Below are 13,998 nucleotides of genomic sequence, written 5' to 3' on the forward strand. Positions count from 1 at the left end.
AGGCAGCTCTGGGCAGAATATAGAAAGTATATATTGCAATGTCTGCATTTGTACGCCACCTCTACGGAAAGGCGGCATACAAATAAAGCGATGATTATGATTTCTCCAAGTATTTCTGATGTTTTCACACTCAAATTATTCCGTAGTGCTTTATATGATCCCGATTTATATCTCTGGGGCTTGGACTGCCGCTCTTTCCGGCCTTTCTTATCAGCACAGATTTGTTCAAGACTCGAACAAATGGCCTTGTAGGCCCCTTCCAACCCTACTATTCTATGATTCTAAGTAAATCTGCTGCTGACAATCACAGCTACGCTAAAATTGTAGATTTTGCCGTTGTTTTCAATGGACAGCTTTCACTTCCGGCTAGGGGCGGGGGGGGGGAGGAATTAAGGGCGCGATCCTATGCGTATTTAGATTGGAAAAAAAGCCCTACAACTCCCGGCATTTCCCAGCCAGCATATCTGGCTGAGGAACGCTTGGAATTGTACGGCTTATTTCTGTCGAAAGATGCACGGGATTATGTCTGAAATGTAAAATACAAAAGGAAGCAGCCACAGCGTCCACTTCCGCCCAGGACTGGAGAAAAATAAAGGATCGGATTTAAAGGAGGAGGAGGAGGAGGAAGCTTCATCCCCAGGCGAGGGGGTTGTCACTCTGAACATGCTCTGTCTCTATGGCTGCCCGTGATCACCGCAGGGGAAAGACGCGGGCGGAGCGGCCTCGCAGAGGAAGAGCTGGTGGGGAGACAGGCTTGGAGGCGGGCCGCCTTTCCCGCCTCGCGTGTCGCTGCGATGGCCGCGGCCGAAGCGAGCGCGGGCCCGGCAGCCCGGGCACTTTTGCAGCAATGCCTGCATGCGAAGCTGCAGGTGAAGCCCGCCGAGCCGGGCTCCGAAGCCACGTGGGTGGAGGTAAAGTCCGCGCGGGTGACCCTCTCCGGCTGATGGTCTGCCTCAGGAGTTTCCCAAGACAGAAAGCGCAGCTCCTCGCCCCCTCTTCCTGCCTCGTCTGCTCTGCAGCTCTGTAGGCGAACCCCCCCCCCTCGAGATGAGGGGCTCGGCGGGTTTTATATCCTCTCATCCTCAACACCATCTCCGATCTGCGCTTCAAAGCGCGCATCGTCGTCCTGCTTCCTAAAACAACCAAGTTCAATGGAGGCTGGTGGCTCCGATGCCGGTGGGGTTGTGAAACTGCTCTGGGTTTCAGTCAGAGCCAGTCAGCGCTCTAAAGGAGCTCTCCGAGGTGCTGAACCGATTTGGGGGATATGATTCCACACCTTGGATTGCTCCTTTAGCCTTCTGACTGAAACCCAGAGCGCATTCACAGCCCCACTCACGTCGGAGTCACCAGTCTCCACTGCTCCTCATCCAGATTATTATAATAATCCTGAGGATTTTCTCCTGATTTCCAGAAATGCTTCTCATGCACCAATCACCCAAATAATGCACGATGACCGGTTTTGGCACTCAAGGGGGGGAAATAAATCCTCAGAGCGAACGGCTTAGGGGACGTTTTCACACACGAAGCTTGAAGCAGCTCTTGGTTCAGTCAAAGTTTGTGATGCCAGTGTGAAACCTACGCTTGCCATAACTCATTAGCATTTTTGGGCTGAGAACAATCAGCTTGAAGGGAGTGCAAAAGCTGCAATCCTGTACACAATTGTCTGGGAGTAAGTGCCACTGAATTCAGTGAGGCTTACTTCTGATTACTTCTGAATATACATGCATAGGATTGCAGTGTAAGAATGTATAAGGCATACATGCAAAGTGGCTGATTTCAATATTTCAAAACAATACAAAAAAATGTTTTGGAAGCATTTTGCTCAGACTGTTCTGAGTACATTTTTAGACCTGTGTATAGCAAAAAAACCCTATATCATCATGTAATTATTCTCGAAATACACAATACAAAAATACTCAGTTCTTTGTCACCGAAAAAAGTTGTTTTTAAAAGCATGGCATTTAGGATTCAGTGAAATATGTATCCTGGGTAGGAAAATCTTTCATTTTCTTATTAAAAAATGGCTTCAAAAGATTTCTTGCACCCTTAAAGAAATCATGAGTCCTTTTAGCTCTAAGGTGGCATTTAATTTCAGCATGCCGGACACTGAAAATAAATTGCTTTTTTCGTATAAACGTATGCATTGCAGTCCAGGTCTAAAGTGAATACATTTTGTCATTGAAGACTTATCTATGAATAAGTCCAATTGAACTTATTGGGACTTACTTCTGAAGAGACATGTATGGGATTCCAGTGCACATATGGTTTTATGCATAGAATGAATAGATTTACTTAATTACACCAAGCAGGTATATGGATGTATAAATATATCTTTGTTATTTTTTTAGATCCAGCGAGGACTTATAATCTATGTATGTTTCTTCAAAGGGGCCAGTGAAGAAATTATTCCCAAAATGGGTAGGTTTTTAGGTAAAATATTCTGTAAAAAGACAATTTAAAAAACAACACTAAAATGACATAATTAACTCCAGATGCATCATTGAACCTCTAATATAATTATAATAAGAACTCATTTAATGAGATTTTGTATTAAAATAATGAAAACTGCTCTCTGGGGAAAGTTATTCTGAGCAAGTCTTTCGTTCTGAGTTATGCTGCACATAAGTCCAATGCGCTGTTTAATGAACTGGCTCTTATTAAGGCAGCTGTTAATAAGGTTATTGAAGCAGAATGTGTTATTAATATAGTGCCATATTGAGCTTTAGACCTGCAACACTATTGAAATATAAGCTGAATTGGTAATGATATTTTATTTCCTGTTCTTTTTTAATTTTCGTGATTGAATGGTTTGTTTCAGAAATAATGGCACACACTCTATATCAGGCCATCTCCTCACAGTACATTCTTGGCCATTGCTGTTGCTTTCAGAAACAGAAAACACAGGTGTAGGGAGGAGCTGTGGGGGAAACTGCTGACCCCACCAAAAGTGGATTGTGCACCCTTGGTTTGCAGTTACAGTGTTTACAGGGGTCTCCAGGGCGGACAGGAAATCCATCTTGCTAGTGGATGACCAATGTTGGATCCAACCCAAAGTGTCCTCAATTTGACAGTTGTGCATATAGTGTTTGGAAGTTGCTTTCATTTAAAGACAGAGAAGCACCCCTGTGAATCTCTCCCACATCTAAACATATCTTGTTGGGGTAATGAGGCTAAGCTAAGTAACTCTGAGATAGACATGCAAACTGTAGAATGTCTATCAGAATCTTAGAATTCAGCATTCTGACAAGACGGTGTCATTTCTATAACTAAAAGTATGCTTTTATGTTGAAATTGTAACATAGGATGCAGTCCTAAGAAAGAGTTTACCGGAGCTAAAAGAATTTGAATGTTGGCCTTACAGTGTGTGTCCTAATTGGTCAACCAGCAAATAATTTATTTAGGATAGCGCACTTATCTGCTTTTCAGGTTTGCACCCCAGTGTTTCGTGTACTTGTTTGAAAAAGCGTTGCCAGATTTTCTGCTTCTTTAGACATAAAAGCAACTGGATCCTAGTGTCTAAGAACGAGTTAAATATTGGAAAAGATCTTTCAAGGGACTACAATGCTCTAGTTCCTAATTAGGTTGGAAATATTTCTAGACTTGCATACATATTTAGAAAAATAAGTCTATCAGGTAGCCAGTAGGGGTAGCTAATGTACAGGTAAATTTACTTCTGAGCTATTGTATCAGGAGCTGGACATCAACATTCAGGTACTATATGTATACATACAAATACACACTCACACACGCACTTCATAGTGTAAATGTCAGACTACTGTCATCATGGGACATTCTTATAACACTAAGAATTCTAGTATTTATTCTTTTCCTTTTCCTTCCACATCCCTTTTTCCTTTTGTGTCAGGTCTTTTTAAGATTATAAACCTGAGGGAAGGGACTGTCTTGTTTTTACTGAACTGTAAATGCTCTGGGAGTCTTTACAGCTGAAGAGCAGGGTATAAATATGGGGTTGGATTCAGATTTACTCTGGATCACTGAGCTGATGGAAGTGGATTTTTCTAACCTGTCCTTTCTATGGCAGCTCCTCCAGGCTCCTGAAAATGCTACACAGAAAGTCAAAAGACCCTGCTGAATGGGGCAAACTGTGCTGTGAGGGAGAGGGGGATCCCCAAAAATGGGACAGAGGGATCTTCCACGAGCAGAACCCTTCTTCTCACAGAAGGTCCATTTCTCTCGTGGAAAGCAGATCTTGGATACAACTATTTTAAATAGGCAGAATTTAAATGCTGCACTGATAATGCATGACTGTTCTAAACCCTAGTAATTACAATACTTTTCCCCTCTGTCTTTGCAGTCAATACGCTTATGCATGTGAAGTTAAGTGAAACTGAAGGTGGCAAATATGTTTCTGTTTTGGATTTACCAGGCAGCGTATTAATAATACCTCAAGCCACACTGGGTGGTAAGTTGAAGGGAAGAAGAATGCAGTATCATTCCAATGTGGAAAAGGAAATGGGGTTGGAGCTCTATTCCCAGTTTGTGATTCAATGTGAAGGAGAACTGGCTGCTAATACGAAGTGTGCTGAGGCTGGTGCTGTTCTCAGGCATGGCACATATGGAAACCGACAGGTGTTGAAAGTGGATACAAATGGACCTTTCACTCATATGATTGAGTTTTGAGAACTAAGGGATTTGTCTGGCACATTCTGCACTGTTGTGCCAATAGGTAACAGTATTCTTAATTTGAGTCTAATATGTGAGAGCAAAGGAAGGACATCTGTAAACTGATACCCAGCTAAATACATTTAATTATTTAAAGTGAAGCTGTCTCAAATCGTCTTCCTCCTTTAAGTGTGGCTTTCTAGTCAATTGGTGATTCTCGGTCTTTGATGAAAAGACATATGACTTATTGATAACTGTTACATAACTGAGGGCGCAATCCTATGGCCACTAGTCAGCGGCTAGGCAGCCATAGGATTGGTCAGTTTCTGGGAACTGACCTTAAAGCCCGCAATCCGAGGTCAGTTCCCGGAAAACCACCTCCTCGCCCCTTCCTCTGTCACCTCATAGGCAGCGCAGATCGTCTCCAGGCTCTGTGCTCATAAGACCAGCAGGGCAAAAGGGAGCATTCCTGAGGGCAGGGATGGGCAGGGAGTAGGAAAGTACTGGTACGACGCTTCCTATGCATCTACCAGCAAACTGTTATTTTGGGCCCTGAATCTATTCAACCAGGCTCCTAACCTGGGCAGTTTTCTTCTCTGGCCAGTCCCTAATCTTTTATGCCATCATGATCCCATGGGGGAAAAATAACCCCCATCATAAATGCCAAATATTCGCCTTCTAACATTGACGAATAACACTATCAGGAGAAATCCAGAATTAAGACATATGACTTTTTGATAACAGTTACATAGCTGTTACATAATTAAGGGTGCAATCCTATGGCCGCTAGTCAGTGGCTAGGCGGCTGCAGGATTGGTCAGTTTCCGGGAACTGACCTCAGAGCCTGCAATCTGAGGTTGGTTCCCAGAAAACCACCTCCTTGCCCCTTCCTCTGTCACCTCATAGGCAGCGCAGATCGTCTCCAGGCTCTGTGCTCGTAAGACCAGCGTGCAGCAGGGCAAAAGGAAGTGTTCCTGAGGGCAGGGAGGGGCAGGGAGTGGGAAAGTACTGGTACGACGCTTCCTATGCATCTTCCGGCCTCCCGCCACCCCACTCTGAAGTCCTGTGGCTAGACAGCTGAAATGGGCCTTCTAGCTGCGAATGCAGGGTGGCTGGAACATGGAGGAGGGGATCCCCTCTGTGCTTCTCCCACCATGCATTGGATAGGCGGTCGCTTCCAAGTTTGGAGGCAGCCGCCTCTCCACATAGAATTGCGCCCTCCAAGTAGTTGAAAATGCAAAGCTAAGCAAAAAATTAAGAACCATTTCCATCACTTTGGTGATCTGCAAACTCTTAAGTACAAGTAGCCTTCATATGTAATGGTCAGTTCCTCAAATTCTATATTTGATAGACTTTGATACGGGAAAGAAGTTGTACAACTCCCAGCATTCCCCAGCCAGCCATGCAGGGCTTTTTTCTGTCTAAACGTGGACAGCATTGCACCCCAAGACAAGGGTGCAGTACCTCTTTCAGCCCAAGGGCCAAATTCCATTTGAGAGAAGCTCGCAGGGGCCACATCCCAGTGGTGGGCAGGGCAAAAGGGATGGGGTCCAAAATACCAAAAATATCAGTATATTTTAGCTTAAAGCCCTGATTGCAAGTAATTAAGCCTTAAGAGAGGCAATTCAACCTTTTAAAATGGGGCGGGGGGAAAATGGCACAAAAGCTGGGAAACCACCAAATAATCTGACTGGGGGAAAGGCAGTGGCCATTTGGGAACCATTTGTCACAGTTTGCAATAAGTCATATATCTTAATTCTGGATTTCTCATGATAGCTGGATTTGGCCCCTGGGCGTGATATTTTCCACCCCTGTGCTAAGATCCTATGCCAGTGCTCGTAAGCCTCTGAACTCGGTGGCTTATGGGCATCCAATGCAGAGGGGGAGGACTGGCGGAGGTGACCTTCACCTTTGCACTCTCACTCTGCATTTTAGTTAGATGGGCTTTTTTGCCCATCTAGCTGGGGCACAGCAGAGCAGGATGGAAGGAGGCTGGGGAGGCCTTGGGGTGTGTTGTATCCTGACTTCCCTAGTCCCTCTCTTTCTTACCCACTGGTACCCTCCCTTTACCCTCTCTCCAAGGTCACCTTTGCAACCTCAAAGAAGCAGCCAGTGCACTTCTCTCTGTGCTGGCTGCAAGGGGGAGGGAGCTGCGAGCAGAGATACCTGGCTCCAGGGTTGGAGCACTGTCCCTGACCTTGGATCCAGGAATCCAAAAAATCCTATGGCCTGTCAGGCTTCCCTTTTGTCCCTGCTGAATTTCAAAAGCCAAATCAAAAACACAGACAAGAGGCTTCGATCCACAGCTCTTTCTTTAATCCTTTACTTCAATGGGTCGTACAGATGCAAATTGTCAGTAACTCACAGGTTACAAAGGAAAAGCCTTCAGGGAGTTCAAGGGGAAGCTACCCAGGTTGAAAGTTGCCCACCATATGAGAAAAGGCGGGCAGGCTATCCTAACTCAAGGGGTGGGGGTGGGGATCTCCCTCTATCTCATGAGGTCTCTAGCTGTTCCTGCCGGGCCAATCGGGCAGATGGCCTAAGCTCCACCCCGCCATCTCTCTCAGCTCTGCGTCTGTGCCTGGCATCTAAGAATTCAGGCTCTCCATGCCCCACCTCTCCCTGTTCGCTATCTCTCACAGGGGTGTGTGAAGAGAAGCCTTCTCTGTCCAGCTGGACTATTGAAACCTGAGGAATCTGTCTCTCCCTGTCTGGAAGAGTCTGGGAAAGTTCCTCCCCCAGGTTTTGCGGTTCCTCTTCGGAATCTGAGCTACTATGCCACTGCCTATGCTCAGAGGCACCCCTCACATGGCCTCCCAGACGCTGTCTAGGGGCCATAGGATTGCTCCCTAAGATGACTAAGAAATAGGGTGGCTAACATAAGAAGGACCAAAGGACAAACAGATTCATTGTCTCGCCTTGACCCCAGCCTGAAACACTGGATGGCTCCTTCAAATGGCCACTGCCTATACTTGTTAGCAGCAGACTGACAGACTCTACAACTTGCCTATCTACAGCACACCATGACAGTCTTTGAGGCAAGCTGCAACAGAGAGTGGGGATGGGGCCTCTCTTTTGGATTTTCAGCCTCCAAGGCCTGACTCAGCAGACTGGAGAGATGGGTGAACAGTGGTTGCTAAGGCAGTGTGTGGAATACCATTCTTCTCACCTTTTGGTGGTGGCTGTCCTTCCTGTATCCCCCAAAGCCCACATCTCCTTTCCAACTCACTTCACCTCAAGTGCTCCTGGCTTGAAAGGTAAATACTGCCCAGCATACAGACCGGCATTTCACTCATGGTAAATCAATTGTACTGAATCTTTGATTTCCACGTTTGAGACGTTTATGTTTTGTGCTGTCTGCGTTGTGGTAGGGTACCATTTGGGGTTGGAGGTGAGTAATGCGATCAAGCTGCTCTTTCTTAAAAGAGAAGAAATCATTTCTATTAAATGTTTCTTTTAGTTTCTTACCATTTCAAATATCCATAACATATGTGCCCCCAGACACCTTTCTTGGCACTCACCAAGGTGTCCTACTCTTCCTGTCTACCGGTAAGAAAATGTATTAATTTAATACATTTTAATTCAATTTAAATGTATTGAATTAATACATTTTCTTACCGGTAGCTGGGATTGCTGTGAAATAGGTTTCTGTTGGTGCTGAAAACTGGGTTCAAAGGAGTAATTTAGTGCACTGGGGCTCAGACCGCACCTCTGCCTTTTGCTCAGTTACTTGTCCTTTGCCACACCTCTCATGGCAGCCATTTTATGGAGGTGCTCAAGACAGTTTCTCAAATTGAAAAATGCGTCCACAGTCCAAAAAGGTTACTTACCTCTGATCTATACATTGCTTGATAACATGCTCACATCTCCTGTACTCTATTATGTATCCAGGTAACTCCAGAATGTCCTTATACTATGGCATTCTCTTGAAAATAACATGCGAAAGCAAGTAAAATAAATCCTGTGACAATATGGTTTTAATCAGAACATCTTTTACTGTTGGACTGATCTGAATTTAATGGTGGTATATCATACTCATTTTAACAGTATCTGGATATCAGTCACAATATTCCCTCTTAAATCAGTGCATACTAAAAATGTGAATGTAAGGAGCTTAGGCTATTAAGATGTGCTGTGTTAGAAAGGAGATTGCCACATATTTCAGATTACTGATGAAGAAAGGGAACAGCACTGTGGAGACGATAATAATCAGGGAACTGTCCTCATCTGCACCTCACTTAACACTTGGGTACATTTCTCAGAATAATTTATCTTCAAAGCTTTCAGAAATTAAGAGATGATGTTTTAATTGTTGGCAGGGGGAAGCAATTGAGTTACCTGAAATCAGACATAACTGTCTGTTGTTACAACTAGAATGCAATTTATTGTCATACCTAACTGAAAATGTTAAATGAGGGTAACTTCACAATTCACTCCCAGATTGCAATGTTTTTTGTAATTCTTGTAGAATGATTTAGAATGACTATGGGAGCCATTATATCTATTCAGAAACACTCTTGCAGATTTATAAATTACTATGGTCCAGTGCAGGCATATCACTAGCATCCTGCAAATCATTATTTGCACATTGGAAGCCTCAGATGACAATGTTAACTATGATTCCCTTGCAAACCAGATATTATGCAATGTTTTTAAGTGAATTTGCAAACTATGGTTACAAGGGAATGTGGTTAGCATTAGTTACATGTACACCATTAGCAGTGGTGTACATTTTATTTATTTATTTATTTATTGCATTTATATCCCGCCTTTTTTCCTCCAAGGAACTCAAGGCAGCGTACATGATCCTCCTCCTTCCTCCATTTTATCCTCACAACAACAACCCTGTGAGGTGGGTTGGGCTGAGAGTCTGTGACTGGCCCAAAGTCACCCAGTGAGCTTCCATGGCCGAGTGGGGACTAGAACCCGGATCTCCTGACTCCCAGTCCAGCGCTCTAGCCACTACACCACACTGGCTCTCAATGTAACTTCTAAGCCATGGCTAATGCTGACAAGGGAAAGGGAAATTCACACAGCGTACAGTGAAGCTATGGAATTTGCTACCACGAGATGTAACGATGGCCACCAGTTTGGATGACTTTAAAAGGGGGTTAGAACAAATTCCTGGAGGAGAAGGCCATCAATGGCTACTAGTGCTGATGGCTATGTGCTACCTCCAGTACCAGAGGCAGTATGCCTATGAACACCAGTTGCTTGGGATCATGGGCGGGAGGGTGCTGTTGCACTCCTGTCCTGCTTGTGGGTTTCCCGTGGGCAGCGGGTTGGCCACTGTGTGAACAGAATGCTGGACTAGATGGACCCTTGGTCTGATTCACCGTGGCTCTTCTTATGTGGCTCAACAACACTACAGGCAAGAAGGATCTTGGAATTGTTGTAGATCACAAGCTGAATATGAGCCAACAATGTGATGTGGCTGCAAAAAAGGCAACTGCTCTTTTGGGCTGCATTAATAGAAGCACAGCTTCCAAATCTCAGGAAGTACTAGTTCCCCTCTACTTAGCACTGCTTAGGCCTCATCTGGAGTACTGTGTCCAGTTCTAGGTGCCGCACTTGAAGAAGGATGCAGACAAGCTGGAGAGGGTTCAAAGGAGGGCAACAAAGATGATCAGGGGATTGGAAACAAAGCCCTATGAAGAGAGATTGAAAGAACTGGGCATGTTTAGCCTTGAGAAGAGAAGACTGAGGGGAGATACGATAGCGCTCTTCAAGTACTTGAAAGGTTGTCACAGAGAGGAAGGCCAGAATCTCTTCTCAGTCATCCCAGAATGCAGGACACGGAATCATGGGCTCAAGTTACAGGAAGCCAGATTCCAGCTGAACATCAGGAGAAACTTCCTGACTGTTAGAGCAATGCGACAATGGAACCAATTACCTAGGGAGGTAGTGGGCTCTCCCACAGTGGAGGCATTCAAGATGAGGCTGGACAGTCATCTGTCAGGGATGCTCTGACTTAGATTCCTGCATTGAGCAGGGGGTTGGATTCGATGGCCTTGTAGGCCCCTTCCAACCCTACTATTCTATGATTCTATGTTCTTATATTCTTAAAGTGCTTCAGAGAAAGGAGGTGGGGTGCATATCCCCAAGACTGGCTTTGACTTTGTGAACTAGTTTGCAGGGAGTCAGCATTTCATAAGACCCGCATACTCTTACCTGTAAATAGCAATGAATCACTACAGATCTTTATTTTTTTTCTGAATAGCTTAAGGAAGACTTCTGCAACCTGGGGCCCTTGAGATGTTTTGGACCAACTCCAAGGAGTCCCAGCCTGCATGGCCAGGAATGATGGCAGTTGTAGAATCCTGTATATCCAACACCTTTAGGGCACAATCCTATGCATGTTTAGACAGAAAAAAAAAGTCCTACAACTCCCAGCATTCCCCAGATGCATGGGGAATGCTGAGAGTTGCAGGACTTATTTTCTGTTTAAACATGGATAGGATTGCACCCTTATTGAATTAGTCCACTGTATTGTCTATAGTGTAATATTTATTCTTTATCCAAGGGTGTATATTCTCAGTAGAGATCTCTAAGCAGTTTACAATAAAGTTATAATCAGCAAACCACTATAAAAATGCAGAAGTATAATGCTGCCAATTGTTGAAAGCATTCAAACAGTCAGTAAACGTCTGTTGAACAACAGAACAAGGTTTTTCCAAAACTACTGTGCCATCCTGTTGGATGACTTATGCTGGGAAACGGAGGAGGAAAGTGCAACCTTGTTAGTTTTCCTGGACGTTTCAGCAACCTTTGATGTCATCGAATCCTTCTGGGTTGCCTCACCAGATTAGAATAGGGGGCCACAGAATTACAGTAGCTCCAGTTTTTTCTCATTTGTATTTTTGTTTTTGTTTTTTAAAAAATTTAATTTATTCTATAATGATTGTTTTTATTGTATTTAATGTATTTTTTTATTCTTTTAATCCATTTTAGTTGTTCTTTTATGCTGCCCGGAGTGCCATTTTTTTTGGTGGAAAGCTGACGTCCAAATCAAATCAATCAATGTACCCAAAAGGTGGTGCTGGAGGGGTCTCCACCTTTGGTGCGTCTCAGAGTTCTATCTTGTCCTCCATGATTTTTTTTAAACATCTACATGAAGCCACTGGGAGAAATCATCCAGAAGTTTGGGCAAAAGTGTCATAACTGTGCAGATGATATGCAGCTCTACCTCTCATTTCCTCCAATTAATCTAGTCCCAGGGAGGCTATGGAAACTGACCAGGTGTCTGGAGGCAGTTCTGAGATAGGTGAGGGCAAACAAGTTGAGGGTTAATCCAGATAAATTGGAAGTACTACGGGTGGGGAAACCTGCCGATCTGGATGGAGATGTGAGACCAGTGTTGAATGGGGCTGTGCTCCTGAAGGAACATGTGTGGAGCTTGTGGGTTCTCCTGGACTTGACACTATCTATGGAAGTGTGGGTGGTGTTGGTTACCACGGTGCCTTTTATCTTCTTTGGCTGATTCAACAGCTGCGTCCCTATCTGGAGAAAGTGGCTCTTGCTACAGCCATTACGTAGGTTATGTTCAGACTAGACTACTGAAATTCACTGTACATGGGGCTGCCTTTAAAGACTGTTCAAAAAGCTCTGCTAATGCAGAATGCAGCAGCCTGGTTGCTTGTGGGGGTCTAGACAATCAGCATATAACACCAAGCCTGTGTCAGCTGTACTGGTAGCCAGTGTATTTCCAGGCCCAATTTAAAGTGCTGGTGATCACCTTTAAAACCTTAATTGGCTTGGGATCAGGTCATTTGAAGGGCCACCTCCATCTTTACAAACCTTCTGGGCCTTAAGGTCAGCCACAAAGGCCCTGCTCACGTGCCTATGGGTGAGATAACTGGGCTGGAATGGCATTAGAGATAAGTAGCCCCATCTTTATGGAATACCCTGCCATGGTAGGTGGGAGTGGCTCCCTCCCAGACTGTTTTCTAAACTGACTTTAAGTACCTGGATGTTCCAGCCTCCTTTTAAATGAATGTATACTTTATTTTATAACTTGGAGTTGTTATTGTTGCTATTATTTTAAATATTTTATACTGCTGTTTTAGCTGTTTTATTTTATAGTATTATATTGTAAGCTGACTTGAGGAGGAGTATGCCTCATGGGGAGGCTGATCCTGTGGTCTTGCTGCACTTTTTACTGCTACTTGAGGACAAGCCAGACTTAGGGTACAATCCTATCTAGATAGGCAGCAGCCTCCAAACTTCGAGGCAACCACCTATCCAAAGCAAGGCAGGAGAAGCACGGAGGGGATTGTTCTCTTGGAGCCTCTCCTGCCCTGCTTTTTCTGCTAGACAGCCAATTGCAGCTATCTAGCGGGGCGGGGGGGAGGAGAGGAGGCTGCATGGGATTGCAAGTATGTTAGGGAGCAATCCTAGGATGCGTCATACACGCAGTTCCCCTCTCCCTGCCCCAGAACACCCCCGGCCACGCCCCTTTTCAGCTGCTCTGTGCTCCTCTTCCGAGCGCAGAGGATGGGGCTTCTCCACGCTGCCTCCGAGGCAGCGTGGACATGGGGGGAGATCAGTTTTCCAGGAACCAATCTCGGACCATGGGCTCTGAGGTCGGTTCCTGGAAAACAGCATATCCTATGGCCATCTAGCCACTGTCTAGCGGCCACAGGATTGCTCCCTAACCTACTTGCAATCCCATGCAGAAATGTTAAAAGCACAATTAGAGCAACAGAAACAAAAGCAAATGTAGCTACAATAATGGTCACTTCCACAGCATCCCTGGCAACTCCATTACTGTCTATGAGCCACAGTGTTGGTTGCTGATGATGCCGCTACATTCAAACGTTCCCATTTGTGTCCATGGAGAGCCCCAAACAGCCTGCACATTTGTCCTCACAGCCATGTTGGAGGATAGGCATCTAATTAATAGAGCACTCATAACCCCCAGGTCTGCTGCCCAAAGGGGGTTGGGATGGGGTGGATATACCATTCCGCTGGCCCCAGTTATGTCTGCATGTCAGCCCCTGTTATGCCCACAGAAAGCTCCATGATCAAAGATGTACTGCTGGCAGTGTTTCCACCAGGGGCAGATAGGGGCAGCTTTGAATCTGCTGAATCCAAAGCCCCGCTTTTATTAGGCTCTCAGCTATGCCAGCTTGGAGCTGACATAGCTGTTTTTCCCCATTGGTTTCAAGGGGGAAGGGGTTCAAAAAGTAAAGGTTCTCCAGGATAAAATGCCTAGAAATGCTGGCAGGACTTTGGAAGTGGTGGATGACTTGCTATTTTGCTGCCCCACCCCACTTAGGATTGCTCTGCAACTCAGCAGCCAATCATGGTATACCACAAGTAACATATAAGCTCCATCATGGGAATACAGATCAAGATACACAGCATAGTGATACA

General features: G+C 44.9%; 1 protein-coding gene across 3 annotated transcripts; it reads left to right on the forward strand.

The window, feature by feature from the left end:
• The first annotated feature begins 571 nt into the window (after nt 1-571).
• DTD2 (D-aminoacyl-tRNA deacylase 2) lies at nt 572-12,683 on the forward strand. 3 transcript variants are annotated; one of them, XM_084843984.1, is made up of 4 exons: nt 572-911; nt 2,349-2,418; nt 4,316-4,423; nt 11,575-12,683. In XM_084843984.1, the coding sequence occupies exons 1-4, from the start codon at nt 795-797 to the stop codon at nt 11,724-11,726; spliced, it is 447 nt and encodes a 148-aa protein (XP_084700110.1). In that variant the 5' UTR covers nt 572-794; the 3' UTR covers nt 11,727-12,683. The 3 variants fall into 3 exon arrangements, with proteins under 3 accessions (XP_084700110.1, XP_084700102.1, XP_084700119.1); XM_084843976.1 differs by lacking the exon at nt 11,575-12,683 and having other exon boundaries at nt 4,316-4,788; XM_084843993.1 differs by lacking the exon at nt 11,575-12,683 and having other exon boundaries at nt 4,388-4,782.
• The last annotated feature ends 1,315 nt before the right edge of the window (nt 12,684-13,998 follow it).

This window comes from Heloderma suspectum, chromosome 1 (genome assembly GCF_057233095.1).
Source record: "Heloderma suspectum isolate Gila_16-S chromosome 1, 16-S_ref, whole genome shotgun sequence".
NCBI classification, from domain to species: Eukaryota; Metazoa; Chordata; class Lepidosauria; order Squamata; family Helodermatidae; genus Heloderma; species Heloderma suspectum.